The sequence below is a fragment of the Coregonus clupeaformis genome, chromosome 12, assembly GCF_020615455.1.
Source record: "Coregonus clupeaformis isolate EN_2021a chromosome 12, ASM2061545v1, whole genome shotgun sequence".
In the NCBI taxonomy this organism is placed as follows: Eukaryota; Metazoa; Chordata; class Actinopteri; order Salmoniformes; family Salmonidae; genus Coregonus; species Coregonus clupeaformis.
Window position 1 is genome coordinate 47,918,927 of NC_059203.1, and position 16,853 is coordinate 47,935,779.

At 44.5% G+C, this 16,853-nt stretch overlaps 1 protein-coding gene across 3 annotated transcripts in view; it reads right to left on the bottom strand.

Moving 5' to 3' along the window:
- Positions 1-16,853, bottom strand: part of cacna2d2a (calcium channel, voltage-dependent, alpha 2/delta subunit 2a) — a 237,646-nt gene that overhangs the window by 55,808 nt on the left and 164,985 nt on the right. For all 3 annotated transcript variants that reach the window (XM_041892774.2, XM_041892773.2, XM_041892775.2), the window contains one exon: positions 12,812-12,953. In XM_041892774.2, coding sequence (XP_041748708.1) covers positions 12,812-12,953 — 142 coding nt within the window. The remainder of the gene's footprint in view (positions 1-12,811; positions 12,954-16,853) is intronic.

The window sequence follows — 16,853 nt, forward strand, 5'->3', positions numbered from 1 at the left end:
GGCAATAAAAACTGTAACATAGAGGCTCAGAATAAATTCGAGTAAAACAAAAATAAATGGAGAAACTTATTCAAGAAAGATCAAGTGTAATATATTATAAAAATAAAGCAAACTGGATGGAATATGGAGAAAAATGCACCAAATTATTTTTTAATCTTCAACATAGGAATGCTACCAAAAATAATTTAATGAAACTGGTTACAATTGACGGAGTCACCCAATGATATTTTGAAGGAGGAAACAAAGTACTTTAAGCATATGTTTTCGTTTCAGTCGCCTCCATCTCCTCTAACTGAAGCTAAATGTAGAGATTTTGTTCTATTGATAATGTAAAATTAACAGCCATACAGAAAGACTCATGTGAAGGTGAAATTACAGAGGAGGAACTTCTGGATGCAATTAAAGACTTTAAGTCCGGGGAAACTCCAGGGTTGGATGGCATACCTGTCGAGGTATACCAAACCTTTTTTTGATATACTAAGAGGACCATTATTAGCATGTTTTAACCACTCCTATGTAAATGCTAGATTATCAGACACTCAAGAAGAAGGTCTGATTTCATTATTACTGAAACAGGATACAAGTGGAAAATATAAAGATCCAGTCCATTTAAAAAATTGGAGGCCCCTTACACTTCAGTGTTGTGATGCAAAAATTCTAGCAAAATGTATAGCGCATAGAATTAAAAAGGTATTGTCGGACATTATCAATTCTAATCAGACAGGTTTTTTACATGGAAGATACATTGGAGATAATATAAGGCAAGTACTGGAAACAATAGAACACTATGGAAAATCTGGGAAACCAGGCCTGCTATTCATAGCAGACTTCGAAAAGGCATTTGATAAAATACAACTGGGGGTTTATACAGTGGGGAGAACAAGTATTTGATACACTGCCGATTTTGCAGGTTTTCCTACTTACAAAGCATGTAGAGGTCTGTAATTTTTATTATAGGTACACTTCAACTGTGAGAGACAAAAATCCAGAAAATCACATTGTATGATTTTGAAGTAATTAATTTGCATTTTATTGCATGACATAAGTATTTGATACACCAGAAAAGCAGAATTTAATATTTGGTACAGAAACCTTTGTTTGCAATTACAGAGATCATACGTTTCCTGTAGGTCTTGACCAGGTTTGCACACACTGCAGCAGGGATTTTGGCCCACTCCTCCATACAGACCTTCTCCAGATCCTTCAGGTTTCGGGGCTGTAGCTGGGCAATACGGACTTTCAGCTCCCTCCAAAGATTTTCTATTGGGTTCAGGTCTGGAGACTGGCTAGGCCACTCCAGGACATTGAGATGCTTCTTACGGAGCCACTCCTTAGTTGCCCTGGCTGTGTGTTTCGGGTCGTTGTCATGCTGGAAGACCCAGCCACGACCCATCTTCAATGCTCTTACTGAGGGAAGGAGGTTGTTGGCCAAGATCTCGCGATACATGGCCCCATCCATCCTCCCCTCAATACGGTGCAGTCGTCCTGTCCCCTTTGCAGAAAAGCATCCCCAAAGAATGATGTTTCCACCTCCATGCTTCACAGTTGGGATGGTGTTCTTGGGGTTGTACTCATCCTTCTTCTTCCTCCAAACACGGCAAGTGGAGTTTAGACCAAAAAGCTCTATTTTTGGCTTATCAGACCACATGACCTTCTCCCATTCCTCCTCTGGATCATCCAGATGGTCATTGGCAAACTTCAGACGGGCCTGGACATGCACTGGCTTGAGCAGGGGGACCTTGCGTGCGCTGCAGGATTTTAATCCATGACGGCGTAGTGTGTTACTAATGGTTTTCTTTGAGACTGTGGTCCCAGCTCTCTTCAGGTCATTGACCAGGTCCTGCCGTGTAGTTCTGGGCTGATCCCTCACCTTCCTCATGATCATTAATGCCCCACGAGGTGAGATCTTCCATGGAGCCCCAGACCGAGGGTGATTGACCGTCATCTTGAACTTCTTCCATTTTCTAATAATTGCGCCAACAGTTGTTGCCTTCTCACCAAGCTGCTTGCCTATTGTCCTGTAGCCCATCCCAGCCTTGTGCAGGTCTACAATTTTATCCCTGATTTCCTTACACAGCTCTCTGGTCTTGGCCATTGTGGAGAGGTTGGAGTCTGTTTGATTGAGTGTGTGGACAGGTGTCTTTTATACAGGTAACGAGTTCAAACAGGTGCAGTTAATACAGGTAGTGAGTGGAAAACAGGAGTAATTAGTAATTAATTTGCATTTTATTGCATGACATAAGTATTTGATCACCTACCAACCAGTAAGAATTCCGGCTCTCTCAGACCTGTTAGTTTTTCTTTAAGAAGCACTCCTGTTCTCCACTCATTACCTGTATTAACTGCACCTGTTTGAACATGACTAAATTCATAGATATAATCACAAAAAAGAAGAATGAAAGGAGAAGAGCAGGATGGAGAGAATGTTACAGATTAATAGAGGAACAAACAGAGAGAGAGAGAGAGAGAGAGAGAGAGAGAGAGAGAGAGAGAGAGAGAGAGAGAGAGAGAGAGAGAGAGAGAGAGAGAGAGAGAGAACCAGTGAAGAACACACACCATTGTAAATACAACCCATATTTATGTTTATTTATTTTCCCATTTGTACTTTAACTATTTGCACAATGTTACAACACTGTATATATACATAATATGACATTTGAAATGTCTTTATTATTTTGGAACTTCTGAGTGTAATGTTTACTGTTCATATTTATTGTTTATTTCACTTTTGTTTACTATCTACATTCTCTTCCTCTGTTTCCGCTGCTAAAGCCACTTTCTACCACTCTAAATTTCAAGGCTCTGCCTCTAACCCTAGGAAGCTCTTTGCCACCTTCTCCTCCCTGCTGAATCCTCCTCCTCCTCCTCCCTCCTCCCTCTCTGTGGATGACTTCGTCAACCATTTTGAAAAGAAGGTTGACGACATCTGATCCTCATTTATTAAGTCAAATGACACAGCTGGTCCTGCTCACACTGCCCTACCCTATGCTTTGACTTCTTTCTCCCCTCTCACTCCAGATGAAATCTTGTGACTTGTGACGGCCGGCCGCCCAACAACCTGCCCGCTTGACCCTATCCGCTCCTCTCTTCTCCAGACCATTTCCGGAGACCTTCTCCCTTACCTCACCTCACCTCGCTCATCAACTCATCCTTGACCGCTGGCCATGTCCCTTCCGTCTTCAAGAGAGCGAGAGTTGCACCCCTCCTCAAAAAACCTACACTCAATCCCTCCGATGTCAACAACTACAGACCAGTATCCCTTCTTTCTTTTCTCTCCAAAACTCTTGAGCGTGCCGTCTCTAGCCAACTCTCCTGCTATCTCTCTCAGAATGACCTTCTTGATCCAAACCAGTCAGGTTTCAAGACTGGTTATTCAACTGAGACTGCTCTTCTCTGTGTCACGGAGGCTCTCCGCACCGCTAAAGCTAACTCTCTCTCCTCTGCTCTTATCCTTCTAGACCTATTCACTGCCTTTGATACTGTGAACCATCAGATCCTCCTTCTCCACCCTCTCCGAGTTGGGCATCTCCGGCGCTGCTCACTCTTGGATTGCATCCTACCTGACAGGTCGCTCCTACCAGGTGGCGTGGCGAGAATCTGTCTCCGCACCACGTGCTCTCACCACTGGTGTCCCCCAGGGCTCAGTTCTAGGCCCTCTCCTATTCTCTCTATACACCAAGTCACTTGGCTCTGTCATATCCTCACATGGTCTCTCCTATCATTGCTACGCAGACGACACACAATTAATTTTCTCCTTTCCCCCTTCTGATAACCAGGTGGCGAATCGCATCTCTGCATGTCTGGCAGACATATCATTGTGGATGTCGGATCACCACCTCAAGCTGAACCTCGGCAAGACGGAGCTGCTCTTCCTCCCTGGGAAGGACTGCCCGCTCCATGATCTCGCCATCACGGTTGACAACTCCATTGTGTCCTCCTCCCAGAGGGCAAAGAGCCTTGGCGTGACCCTGGACAACACCCTGTCGTTCTCTGCTAATATCAAAGCGGTGACCCGATCCTGCAGGTTCATGCTCTACAACATTCGCAGAGTACGACCCTACCTTACACAGAAAGCGGCACAGGTCCTAATCCAGGCACTTGTCATCTCCCGTCTGGATTACTGCAACTGCGCTGTTGGCTGGGCTCCTGCCTGTGCCATTAAACCCCCTACAACTTATCCAGAACGCCGCAGCCCGTCTGGTGTTCGACCTTCCCAAGTTCTCTCATGTCACCCTGCTCCTCCGCACACTCCACTGGCTTCCAGTTGACGCTCGCATCTACTACAAGACCATGGTGCTTGCCTACGGAGCTGTGAGGGGAACGGCACCTCCTTACCTTCAGGCTCTGATCAGACCCTACACCCAAACGAGGGCACTACGTTCATCCACCTCTGGCCTGCTAGCTCCAATACCTCTACAGAAGCACAATTTCCGCTCAGCCCAGTCAAAGCTATTTGCTTCTCTGGCACCCCAATGGTGGAACAAGCTCCCCCACGACACCAGGACAGCAGAGTCACTGACCACCTTCCGGAGACACTTGAAACCCTACCTCTTTAAGGAATACCTGGAATAGTATAAAGAAATCCTTCTACCCCCCCCTCCCCCACCCCCCCATAAAAAAAAGAAGAAAAAAAGTGGTTGTCCCACTTGCTATCATAAGTTGAATGCACCAATTTGTAAGTCGCTCTGGATAAGAGCGTTTGCTAAATGATGTAAATGTAAATGTAAATCTACTTCACTTGCTTTGGCAATGTTAACATACGTTTCCCATGCCAATAAAGCCCTTAAATTGAATTGAATTGAATTGAGAGAGAGCGAGAGAGAGAGAATTTCCTCCTGAGAGACCTGAAAGAGGCAAGCTGGTCCTAGGGCTCAACAATATACAGCTATTTCCTTCCACTGTGAAATACACCATGACAAAACAGACTCTGCTGAACTGTGCACTACCATTTCTTCAAAAAATATGTCAGGCTTTACGGTAAACATGGGCCATCTCAGTGGGCTGCTGCTACTGGCTGATGGTGCCCTGTTTCTATGTCCTGGTATCAGGCAGAGATATTATCTAAAGTAGAGAGGCACTGGCCCTGGAATGACAGCTCTGTCCTAGACAGGCCAAGGGCAAGGAGACGACCTGAGAGCACCGCTAAACATCTACCACCAGCCAAGGAGAGCAACAGCATAATCTAATATGGTATTGACATGATGTATGAACCTCAACAGTAAAGTACTGAATAACCACTGGCTTTTGGCAAAGAAATCAAATTGACACCAAAAGCATATTCACTATTGAAATAGCTTAATAGGGCCACCACAAGACAATACTGGCCTACAAAGGCAAAACGCAGTAACTACGAATCTGTTGTAATGGCTAGGTATATCATCTGATTAATGTGGTATTTCGTTTCCTGACATAAGAACAAGCCAGTTGATCAGAATATATAATGGAGTATCAGAAATTGCTGTCTGTCTAGACAGAAAAATACTTTGAAGTCATATTATGCAGTAAAACAAAACACGTAATTACTGCGTTTTGCCTCTGTAGGGCAGAATAGCTATAGCACCCCAGAGTGTGTGGGTAAACACTACCTACTGTCTGAGTACCCTTGGCTAAAAGACATCCAGTCAGGTCCCAACCCAGAAGACACGGGCCGGGAGTATTATGCAGATGTGAGCCACCTCTATTGTAATGTCAGCCGACCACAGTGCAGGCCACACACACACACTCGAGCGTATCGCAGATAAAGGAATGCAAGCAAACACATTCTGTTTGATTTATCCAGTTAGGACGCGCCATGACTTTTCTGGACAGTTGATAAAAATATACATTTCCCCGGTGAAAAATGTGCTCACGGAGTTGGACAGGGCCCCTGAGCGTTGTGTTGGGCTCATCCTTCACGTAAAACAGGCCTATCTTTGATATCTTTAAAAGGTGATTCATCAGCCCGCCGCTCGCCTGATGTTTCGAGCACCCTTGGCTTTGCCCCTTTATGGAGCAAGACTGCACACCAAGTAGGGAAACAATGATATGAGTGGGCTCTATGGAGCATCCCTGTGTGAGACCATCCCTCACACACACAACGGACCCCCCCTTCACCCCCCCTCGTTACACACACACACACATTATTCACGGTGCCACCAAAATTGATCTTTGCCTTCTGCCTAATATTAATCCAGTATTACAGTAGACTAATAGATGCATGCACACACACACACACACACGTCTGGTGTAATATATCATGGGGGGAATAAAAGCGATCCCTCATAAAAAATCCAATTGGGATGATAGAACTCAAGCTATTAATGGACAAGAACTTTGCAATAACCATTATCATCGTCATCATCGTCATAAAGATCTTTATGCCGTTCCTCTGATGAGTGGCCAGGAACCAGCTGCATGGTGGTGGTAATTGAACCTCAATTCCCCATACACTAGTAAAGGAGGTCCTTTTAACAAACACATACAGTACTAATTTATTTTTAACACACACAACACAGGGGTAGTCGTCTTTTTTTTACACTGGCAGATGCAGGTTATTTTTTGGACTCCAATAATGACATAGCCTGCAGAAGTCAAAGAAGGCTAAAAATGTCACGCCCCACATCCTTCTCCTTAGCATCCATCTATCTCTCTCCTTCTCTCTCTCTTCCTCTCTCTCTCTCTATCTCTCTCTCTCTCTCTCTCTCTCCAAGGCTGTCTCCTCTCCTCTGGTCTGGCTCGGTGCTTAAAACCCTGAACTTACAAACCTTGCATGCTGCAGATGAAAAACAAATAGCTGGAACTGGAACCACCTCACACATCTACAAAGACTTTGTAAAACAAGGTCTGGGCACTCTAAAGGAATGTATGTTTATCTCCAAGTTTTGGAGAGAGAAGAAGAAAAAGATTGACAGACACAAACACAATTTAAAAGTACACTTCCCAAAACATATGCTAATGCTATAGCTCAGAAAAACTGGATGAAGTTTCCTAAAACACCTGTGTTCTCAAAATGAGGATTTCTTAAATGGAATGTATTTACAAAAACACCCATAACCAACTGAAGTAATGCTGAATCTTATTAAAATAACATGTAGTAACACTAACAACCTAGTAATACCACAACTAATATACATGAATATGAGGTACATGAATTAAACTGTGTTCATAGTGGATCAAATGTTTGAAAACACAGTATTTCTGATTGAATTCCTGTCCTGCTCCCGAACCGCCTTGAACTGTGAAGAGGAAATCAAACCCAGAACGTCTCCTAAGAATCATGAATACGGAATGAGAGACTGGTGAAATCTAAACCCTCCTCCGCCCAAATACTTTTTCTAATTAAAGTGATGCAGTCAATAATAAACAAATGAAATATATTTTGTGAGCTTGGTGGTGAGGGAAGTGGAGTCTGGTGTGCTGACTGTTCTCATTAGCGTGTTGGTAAATGATAGTGCCCCTTCACTAGGCACACACTTTAGTGGAGGGGGAGGGAGGGGGATGCTGGGGGGAGCAGGGGGCGGAAGACAGAGCGAATCAAATCAAGAGGAACGGTAGAAAAATAAATTATTTCAGCTGTCTTCTCCCTCAGAGTGAAAAACATAATTTTAAATCCCTTCTGCCTTTTTCCTCATACAGTCATTTTTTTTACAAATCACTTTTGCTTTTCTTTCTCAGTCTCTCACTCCGTAAATATGACTTGATGTTGAGGAGGAGTGAGTTGATCTCCAGCACAGCGTGAGCTGAGTGACAGAGAGAGCATGTCTATTTCTGCCACAGGATGAGCCTACTGTGGGCTGTGCAGCCTGCACACCAGCACATAGACTTTTAGTTGTCATTTTACTGTCTTTTACTATCCTTTTTAGCCTAAATGACTTGTACCATCTTTTCAACAACCTGTACTGTTATAATGTAAATTAATTACCCCATTACCCATATAAATAAATAGTGGTATTCCTCTAAAAGTTACAATAAGGTCCACTAATTGTATCTACTATATAGTTGATGTCCTTAGTATAGAGCGAATGACTATCTAGATCAGTTCTCCAAACCTTCATCCATTCTCTTCTTCTTTAGTTCTAATGCCTGAGTGTCTCTAAAAGAGAATACTTTTGTGGTAGTGTACCTGGGCAACGCCAGCAGACTATAGATCTCTCAGAATCCCTTATTGAATATGGCAGTGCTTCAGAGCCTGATTCATTCTACTGAAACCCCTCCGATACCAATCTCTCCCTCTGTTTTAAACCCTCTACTAATACCCCACAGATTTTCTCTCTATCTACTGTAGAGTATTTCCCCGAATTCTGTTCTGTGCCTCCTAGTCTCTGTGACTGTGTCTCTTGCTCTTTCTGTGTCTCCATGACATAGCATGTGTTCCATCATGTTTGCCTAAAGCCTTCCAGAGGGGTGTCCACGCCACAGCCACCTTGGCAGAGCAGGGGCTAATATTCAAAGACAGGGAACAAGTGCTTTTAGCTGGTGGTTTGGGCATTGATGTTGGTTGGCTTGTTTGTTCTCTCTCTCTCTCTCTCTCTCTCTCTCTCTCTCTCTCTCTCTCTCTCTCTCTCTCTCTCTCTCTCTCTCTCTCTCTCTCTCTCTCTCTCTCTCTCTCTCTCTCTCTCTCTCTCTCTCTCTCTCTCATTAGCTGGGAGAGAGAGAGGGAGATAGGGACAGCAGACTCCCTCCACAGGAGAGGAGGATTAATCCCTCCATTCAGTCCAACCACCAAAGCTTCACTTCACCCACTCTTTCATCTGCACAGACAATTAGTCACTGCTCCCCATTCTATTGTAATAGGCACATTGCTCACTGCTGATGTGTACAATAGAAAGGCAACAACACAGCCTGCCACTGGAAAGAAAGCTCTGCATGTGGGGGATTTAAACTTTATTCTGTTCTTAAATGCTCTGTTTTTTTCTTTATTATTCGGTTAATATGACGACAGCAATGTCAATATAGCAGTATGTGTGTCTAACCGGTTATCTCTTAAATGAAAGGCAACTAAAAATATGAATGTATTGTACTAATGTATTGTACAGGTGTAGGATCTTAATTTGACCACTCTGTTGGAGGAGAACTTTCCTGCAATGCAGGACATTTAAAACGTGTAGTGTATTTTAGGTTTAAAAAGGCTTCTGAAGTTTGTAATTTCCACATTGAAATTTCAGACTTGATTTTCTCCTAAAAAAATGTCCATTAATAATAATCCACATTTCCTGTTGCTGCAGAATTATTTTCCTGCCGTAGTAAACTGCCTAAAATTAAGATCCTACATCTGTATAGCAGCTGTGTCTGCAAAACTTTTATATCTACAGCCCTGGTGCAATAACCATTAAATTATCTAGCTGTGAGACTTCTCTGAAACTAAAGACAGACCCAGGAGTTAAGTGCGTGATGGGATTCTTTTGGTGGCTTTTATTTAACTCTCATCTTCCGGTTTCTCTGTGATTCCCTGTGAGATTGTATTACCCTGAGCTCTTTCCCAGCAATTATTCAGCAAATCCCTCCCTGCCGTTTGTTCCCTCAACGTTTCTCCAACATTCACTAACCACGAGAATAAATCCTTTTTTTCTCCACGATGCAACAGCACCACCCACATCAATTTATTCCTCTGTGGCTTTTTCTGTTGCGGTGTCCGTTCTGTAATAAGCATTGATAATTAGAAGAAAACTGTGTGAATGTTTGACCTAAGCTAATTAGAAAGTTTGCAGACTTGGCAGAAGGAATCAGCAATGGGATAATGAATCATAAAATGGTTCATTACTGCGCCCAGGGAACACTCTCAATCTCAATAAATGGACATGGGTCCAGGCAGACAAATCAAACCAGGACGCATACACTGCCTCATTTAGCTGCTAAAAAGAACACAATAAAAAAATACAACCATTTTTGCTCTAAACGGTTTCTATTATTAAAGTGTCTCTCTCCTCCTTCTACTTTTCTCCTTCTATCTTTCTCCCTCCCTCCCTCCCTCCCTCCCTCCCTCCCTCCCTCCCTCCCTCCCTCCCTCTCTCACCCTCTATTCCTCTCTATTCCTCTCTCTCTTACTCTTTCTCTTAGTCCATCTCCCCTGTGCCAAAAACTCTGTTGTTGCCGTATCATTACTATGCGTAACACACTTTTGTAAAACCTCCTTGTCATGTAACAACCACCTTCCTCCTCCCAACCCTCAGATATAACAGAAAACCAATCATATTACCAACGTTTCCTAGTTCGACCCCATTCTCTTAGATGTTCATTATCAAAGCACTACAATAACAACCCCTTCAACTACACAGAGGACGAGTGTTCATAATAAAGCCTATTCAATTTCTGTCATCCACAAAGCATAACACAGAACACTAAACTCATCCATACCATAGTCCACTAGCACTTCCTACGATAGACACATAATACCACACAATACTCCAGCCCCTGTGTAGATAGTACCCTGTTCATACTCTGTCCTAGATCAACAGTTCCAGGCTTTTGTTCTCTAATGCTGACCCTCTCCCTCTCCTCTGGCTGCTCTGCTCTGTTCTCCCTTGGTTGGCCAAACAGCCTCTCCTGCTCACTCACAATGCTGCTGCTCCACTGCTCCTAAAGCTCCTCCAATAATCCCAGACCTCTCTAGACCCACAGGCAAACATTCCAACCACACCAGCTTCCCGTCAGCTCTCCCAGGCAGCTCTGATGTTCCTGCCTCCTTTGGTATTGAGCATGTCCCTGCCCTATCCTCTCCAGAGTTCTCCAAGCCCCGGGACCCTAGAGGTAGAAATGTCCCAGGAGGATAATAGTCTATTTTCTTCCGTCTCCACATGAAAATCAGGTTTTAACTTCCGATCCCTGGGGCCGTATGTATCAAGTTCCTCGGAGTAGGAGTGCTGATCGAGGATCAGGTCCCCCCGTCTATGCAATCTCATTCATTGCGATCAAAAAGGCAAAACTGATCCTAGAAATGTATGCTTGATACATACTGTATGGGCCCTGAGCATTTGCTTGACTTATTCGTAATAACATGATTTTATATAACCTAAAACCACTGGTTATATTATTTTGTGCTACTGCTAACTCAATGTCCAAATATGTGGATAGAATGTATTATATATTTGTTACTGACACAAGCTACACTACTGAATGATGTACAGAGTAGAGTGTGGGTACGATCAGCTTCCGTATACGAGTACTGCATTTTATGAGCTACTCAACTAAGAAAAAATAACAGCACTCTAACAACATGCTCATAACAGAGCTGGTGCCAAAACTAGAGTAGCTGGGCCAATCTGTCCACTGCAGACTACGCACAGGGAGTTGATTTGCCCACAACAACAGTAAACATTTTCGGCAACGCAAAACTCTTAAAGGCCCAGTGCAGTCAAAAACATGATTTTCCTGTGTTTTATATTTTTTTCATATTATGAGGTTGGAATAATACAATTATGATAATGCCCTTTCAGTGTAAGAGCTGTTTGAAAAGGCCGCCTGAAATTTCAGCCTGTTGTGGCGGGATGGAGTTTTTGCCTGCCTGGTGACATCACCAGATGGTAAATTAGTTAATAGACCAATAAGAAAGAGAGTTCCAAACCTCTCGCCCATAACAGCTAGTTTTCAGTTTTCCCCTCCCCTAGCAAAATCTTGCTTGAGAAATTGCTCTTTGCTAAGAAGCTTTTTTTTTTTCTTTTTGACCATTTTAATTTAAAACAATCAGAGTAAGGTACTTAATTGTTACCCAGAAATGATTTGATATTGACAAAAGAATGGCTGTATTGGACCTTTAAAAATGAACATCCTCCCAGAGTACTCCATTCTAGTACTATGTTTCTATAATCCCCTGCAGGCTCAATCAGAAAGCCTTTATTCCTATACAAACCCAGTGAAGACATATCATTGAGAGAATCCAGGGCCAGCACAAAATGTCTGCAGGAACAACAGGCAGGACTGATTGCTCTATAGTTGTTCGTCCATGCTCTTTGACCCCTCTTCCTGGATAAGGACAGGCTAACTCTGACAAGATTGGCCCAGAGAGGCTGCTGGGAAAGCTTATTATAGACCTGTTGGCTGGCCTCCATACCTCTGAAATAATGAGGGTTCATCTGACGAAGAGGAAGACTGCAAACAAAACGGGTGGAAATGGTGGTCTATCTGTCAGTAGATAATTTGTGAATTATTTGAGATACAGCCAGATAGAGAGAGTGAACACATCTAAATCCAACAGATTAGAACAGGATAACAGAGATAATAGAGAGAATCGAGAGAACAGAGAGAATAGAGAGAGAATAAAGGGCGACTGTGAGATTACAACCCCAGCAGATACAGTACGTGTTCACTTTCTTCCATTTTTGGAGTCCCAAAGACGGTGTTATGCCCAGTAGGGCAGGGAGTCCAGGAGTAGGGGAATCAATCCATGTCCACGCAACCACATACACACAGCTACTGTGGGGAACACTGCTGCCATGTCCTATTATGTTACAGCAAGCAAGTGTTGGCTGATACATAGAGGGGCAGGGTATCGTGCTCAGCTAACAACCTTAGAAGGAGAAAAGTCTAAGGAGTAGAGAAATAGGGGGTGTCATCTTCATCCGTTCAAGACTGGCTCAGGTCTGTAGAAGAACTATGAGGGAGATATCCTCCCAAACAGATAAGCAAGACACGCAAGACCCCGTCAGAAACAAGATGAGGCATCTCAAAGGTGTATCATGTCAGAACATGTCTAATACAAAACTTTGTATGTAACCTAGCAAAAAGGTTCAGATCATATGCTGTTAGTGTATTTGTGTGTGTGTGTGTGTGTGTGTGTGTGTGTGTGTGTGTGTGTGTGAGTATGCATGTGTAGATGTAGATGTAGCTTGGTACTTACAGCCCTTGTAGATGTCTGTAGGGATCTGGACGGCACTGTAAGAGTAGTTTACTTTGTTTTTAAAGTTGGGATCGTCCACAAACTCCAGCTTCATGGAGTAGGGGTTCTCCATCAGGTTCTCTTCCCCATCTTCATCCTCCGTCTGCATAGAGAGATACACAGAGAGAGAAACACCCTGTTAATGAGATAAGTACAGTACAGAAGGAAACAGACGGCCAGACAGACAGACTAACACAAACAGCTATCCGCCCTGCACAGCCACAAACAAACATGAATGCACTCACACAGGTCTGAATGCACAAGTGCATGCATGCACACACACATACACTTTTGGATTAATCAACAAAAACAGCAATTACACCGCCTTTTAAGCTGGGTTTGGATTTGCCTTCTATTCTTTGCCTCGTCACAAAGCAACAGCGGGTATCAAAGCGGACACAAAACTGTGAGAATCAATTAGCGTCCAAGATGGCTATCACAGACACATTAAGGTGGCACACAAATTAACCCTGACAATAACTAACAACCAACACTTCTTAATCACAGCTTTCTCTGCCACCCACACGAGCAGGCACCATCTCCACTACGCCCATGCAGTGTTTGGTTAGGAAGCCAGCTGGAGCTGCCTTGTGTTTTGTTAGACATTCACTACAACAGAATGCCTATTAGAGGTATGTGGTTGCCATGGTGACATGATGTGCATAGGCAGAGAGCTGCTGTACATTTTGTAAATATTTGTAATAATTTAGTGTTTTTATAGCATTTTCCCTTACAAACTTTTTGTTTTATGAATGAACTATTAGCTTATTATCATAGTCTAAATAGTTTGAATCCAGCATGTTTTCAAGACTGAAGTTGCCGGTTCGTTTTTGGCTAGCTAGTTAGCTAATGTTAGCTGGCTAGCAGGCAATGTTTTGATTCGATTATGCGAACTATCTGGACGTTGAGGATGGAGAGAAGCCTGAATACAGAGGTATACAGAGATGACAGGTGACCATGACCTTATGGAGAACTAAGTTATAAGGCTACTCCTGAATTACTATTGAAGTGTGGTGTGCTTTCTGGCGCCTTGTGACTGCCTTAGCATCACCCAAGTGGGTGCTGCATTTCGGTAGCAGTGAAGAGTAGCGAGCTAGCTAGTCTAGTGACTAGTACGAAACTCTAACTTAACCTGACTCCTACTTAACCTGAGTCCTACTACGAAGCCACAGACAGTGTGGAAGGCGAAATACTGTGATGACAACCTCCCTCTGCTAACCTCACTCAAGCCATGAACTTTCTCAACCTTCAGTCTCTTGACAGTCGATCAACTCATGATGATTCATTGTGTTGTTTTAAACTTGCTTGTATTTTGGTTGTTTTTGCTTTACAGCGCTTTGAGATGTATTTAAGTAATGAATAGCGCTATATAAGTTGAATTAATTATTATTATTATTATTATTATTATTCTGGAGTCTACCCACCACTAGCACACAACACAGATCTACAGTGCATTCGGAAAGTATTCAGACCCCTTGACTTTTTCCACATTTTGTTACTTTACAGCCTTATTCTAAAATTGATTAAATACATTTTCTTCCTCATCAATCTACACACAATACCCCATAATGACAAAGCGAAAACAGGTTTTTAGAAATTTCTGCAAATTTATATAACATAAGTATTCAGACCCTTTGCTATGAGACTCAAAATTGAGCTCAGGTGCATCCTGTTTCCATTGATCATCCTTGAGATTGTCACGAATTCAGCCGAGGCTGCCCCTCCTCCTTGCTCGGGCAGATTTCGGCGTTTGTCGTCACCGGCTTACTAGCCACTACCACTCCATTTATCATCATTCCATTTGTCTTGTCTTGTCTTGTCAATCACACACACCTGGTACTCATTCCCTCATTAGTCTGTGTATAAGTGTTCCCTCTGCCCCCTTGTCTTTTGTGAGTGATTGTTCATTGTGAGAGTGAGTAGCTCGGTTAAGCTACTCTTTCCTTGTATGAAGCCAAGGTGGATATTTCCCTTGTGCTAGTTTTGTTTTGACGCTTGCTGCGCTTTATTCATGTACACTGAATAAACTCTGGATTTCGGTGTTTTACCTCCTGCGCCTGACTCCTCAACACAGAATCACTCACCCCTATGGAGTCAGCAGGAGAGGAGCGCATGCCTGGAATAGTGGCAAGGGTCCAGGAACATTCCACTATGCTGGCCAGCTTGGGGGAAGCGATGGATCGGGTTCTTCAGGTCGTCCAACGCCTGGAGAGAAGAGGAACCGATCCGTCGAGACCAGCTGGCCAACCGGATCCAGCCACCTACATCACAGCACCCGGAGGGATCCAGATATCTCGACCACGGGCGTTCGATGGGACGCTGGCTCTATGTCAGGGATTCCTTCTCCAACTAGAGCTGTACTGCTCCAGTGTCAGGCCGGCACCATCGGATCGAGAGCAGGTGTCCGTCCTCATTTCCTGCCTCTCGGGGAAAGCCCTGGAGTGGGCCAACGCGGTTTGGAGAGGAGGAGCCGCGTTGGAGGACTACAGGGAGTTTGCTCGCCTATTTTGGGCGGTTTTCAATCACCCACCCGAGGGTCGAGAGGCGGGTGAGCAGCTGGTCCACTTGAGGCAGGGGACGAGGACAGTACAGGAGTTCGCGCTAGAGTTCCGGATTCTGGCAGCAGGATCCGGGTGGAACGAGCGGGCCCTGATCAACCAGTTCCTGTGCCATCTACAGGAGGACGTCCGACGGGAGCTAGCCTGCCGTGACACAAGTTTGTCTTTTACCGAACTGGTGGACATGGCCATTCGTCTGGATAACCTGCTGGCAACCAGAGTACGTCCTGGAGGAGGTCTGCCCGTTCCCACCCCGACCAACGCGGATCCAGAGCTCATGGAGCTGGGTGGTACCGCACACCGAGAGAGCGGAAGACGACAGCGCCAGTGCCAATCGGATGGCACAAAGGGACATTCCACCACACGTTGTTGTCAGCGCTCTTTTGGGTCAGGAGGCGTCCGGCAGGGCACTCTCGCATCACCCCAGGTATTGAGCAACCACACTTGTTCAGAGCCCTCTGCTGCGCACTGTACCATACCCATATACTTCCCTGATTACATGAGAGTTCCCAAGTGTAAGGCACTAGTAGATTTAGGCGCAGCTGGGAACTTTATGGATAAAACTTTCGCACGCCGCCAGGGTATTTCATTAGTTCCCCTATCCATTACACGCTCCATCAGAGCACTTGATAGTCGAACATTAGGTTCCGGGTTGATAAAGGAAGTCACGGTACCAGTCACCATGATCACACAGGAGACGCATTGTGAGCAGGTCACTTTTTCCATCATTGAGTCTCCTGCTTTCCCTGTGGAGTTAGGTATTCCGTGGCTAGCACTCCACAACCCCACTTTCTCATGGCCGCAGAGGGTTCTCACGGGGTGGTCACGAGAGTGTCAGTGTAGGTGTCTGGGTGTTTCCGTTGGTGCAACCACGGTGGAAAGTCCAGACAGTGCCTCCACCGTGCGCATTCCCCCCGAATACCATGATCTGGCACAAGTTTTCTCCAAGAATAAAGCAACTAAATTGCCACCTCATTGGGTGGGGGAGTGCGCAATAAACCTTCGGGTAGACGCTGTACCTCCCAGGAGTCATGTGTATCCCCTCTCGCAGGCGGAGACGGAGGCTATGGAGACATACGTCACCGAGTCCCTGCGCCAGGGATACATATGTCCCTCCACTTCACCCGCCTCCTCAAGTTAATTTTTTGTGAAGAAGAAAGACGGCGGTCTGCGCCCATGCATTGACTATCGACCACTGAACAAGGAGACGATTAGATTTAGTTATCCTCTCCCCCTCATTCCATCAGTGGTTGAGTCATTGCATGGAGCGCGCTTCTTCACTAAATTAGATCTCAGGAGTACAACCTGGTGCGTATCCGAGAGGGAGATGAGTGGAAGACAGCATTCAGCACAACCACGGGGCATTATGAATACCTGGTGATGCCCTATGGTTTGATGAATGCTCCCTCAGTCTTCCAGTCCTTTGTGAACGAGGTTTTTCGGGA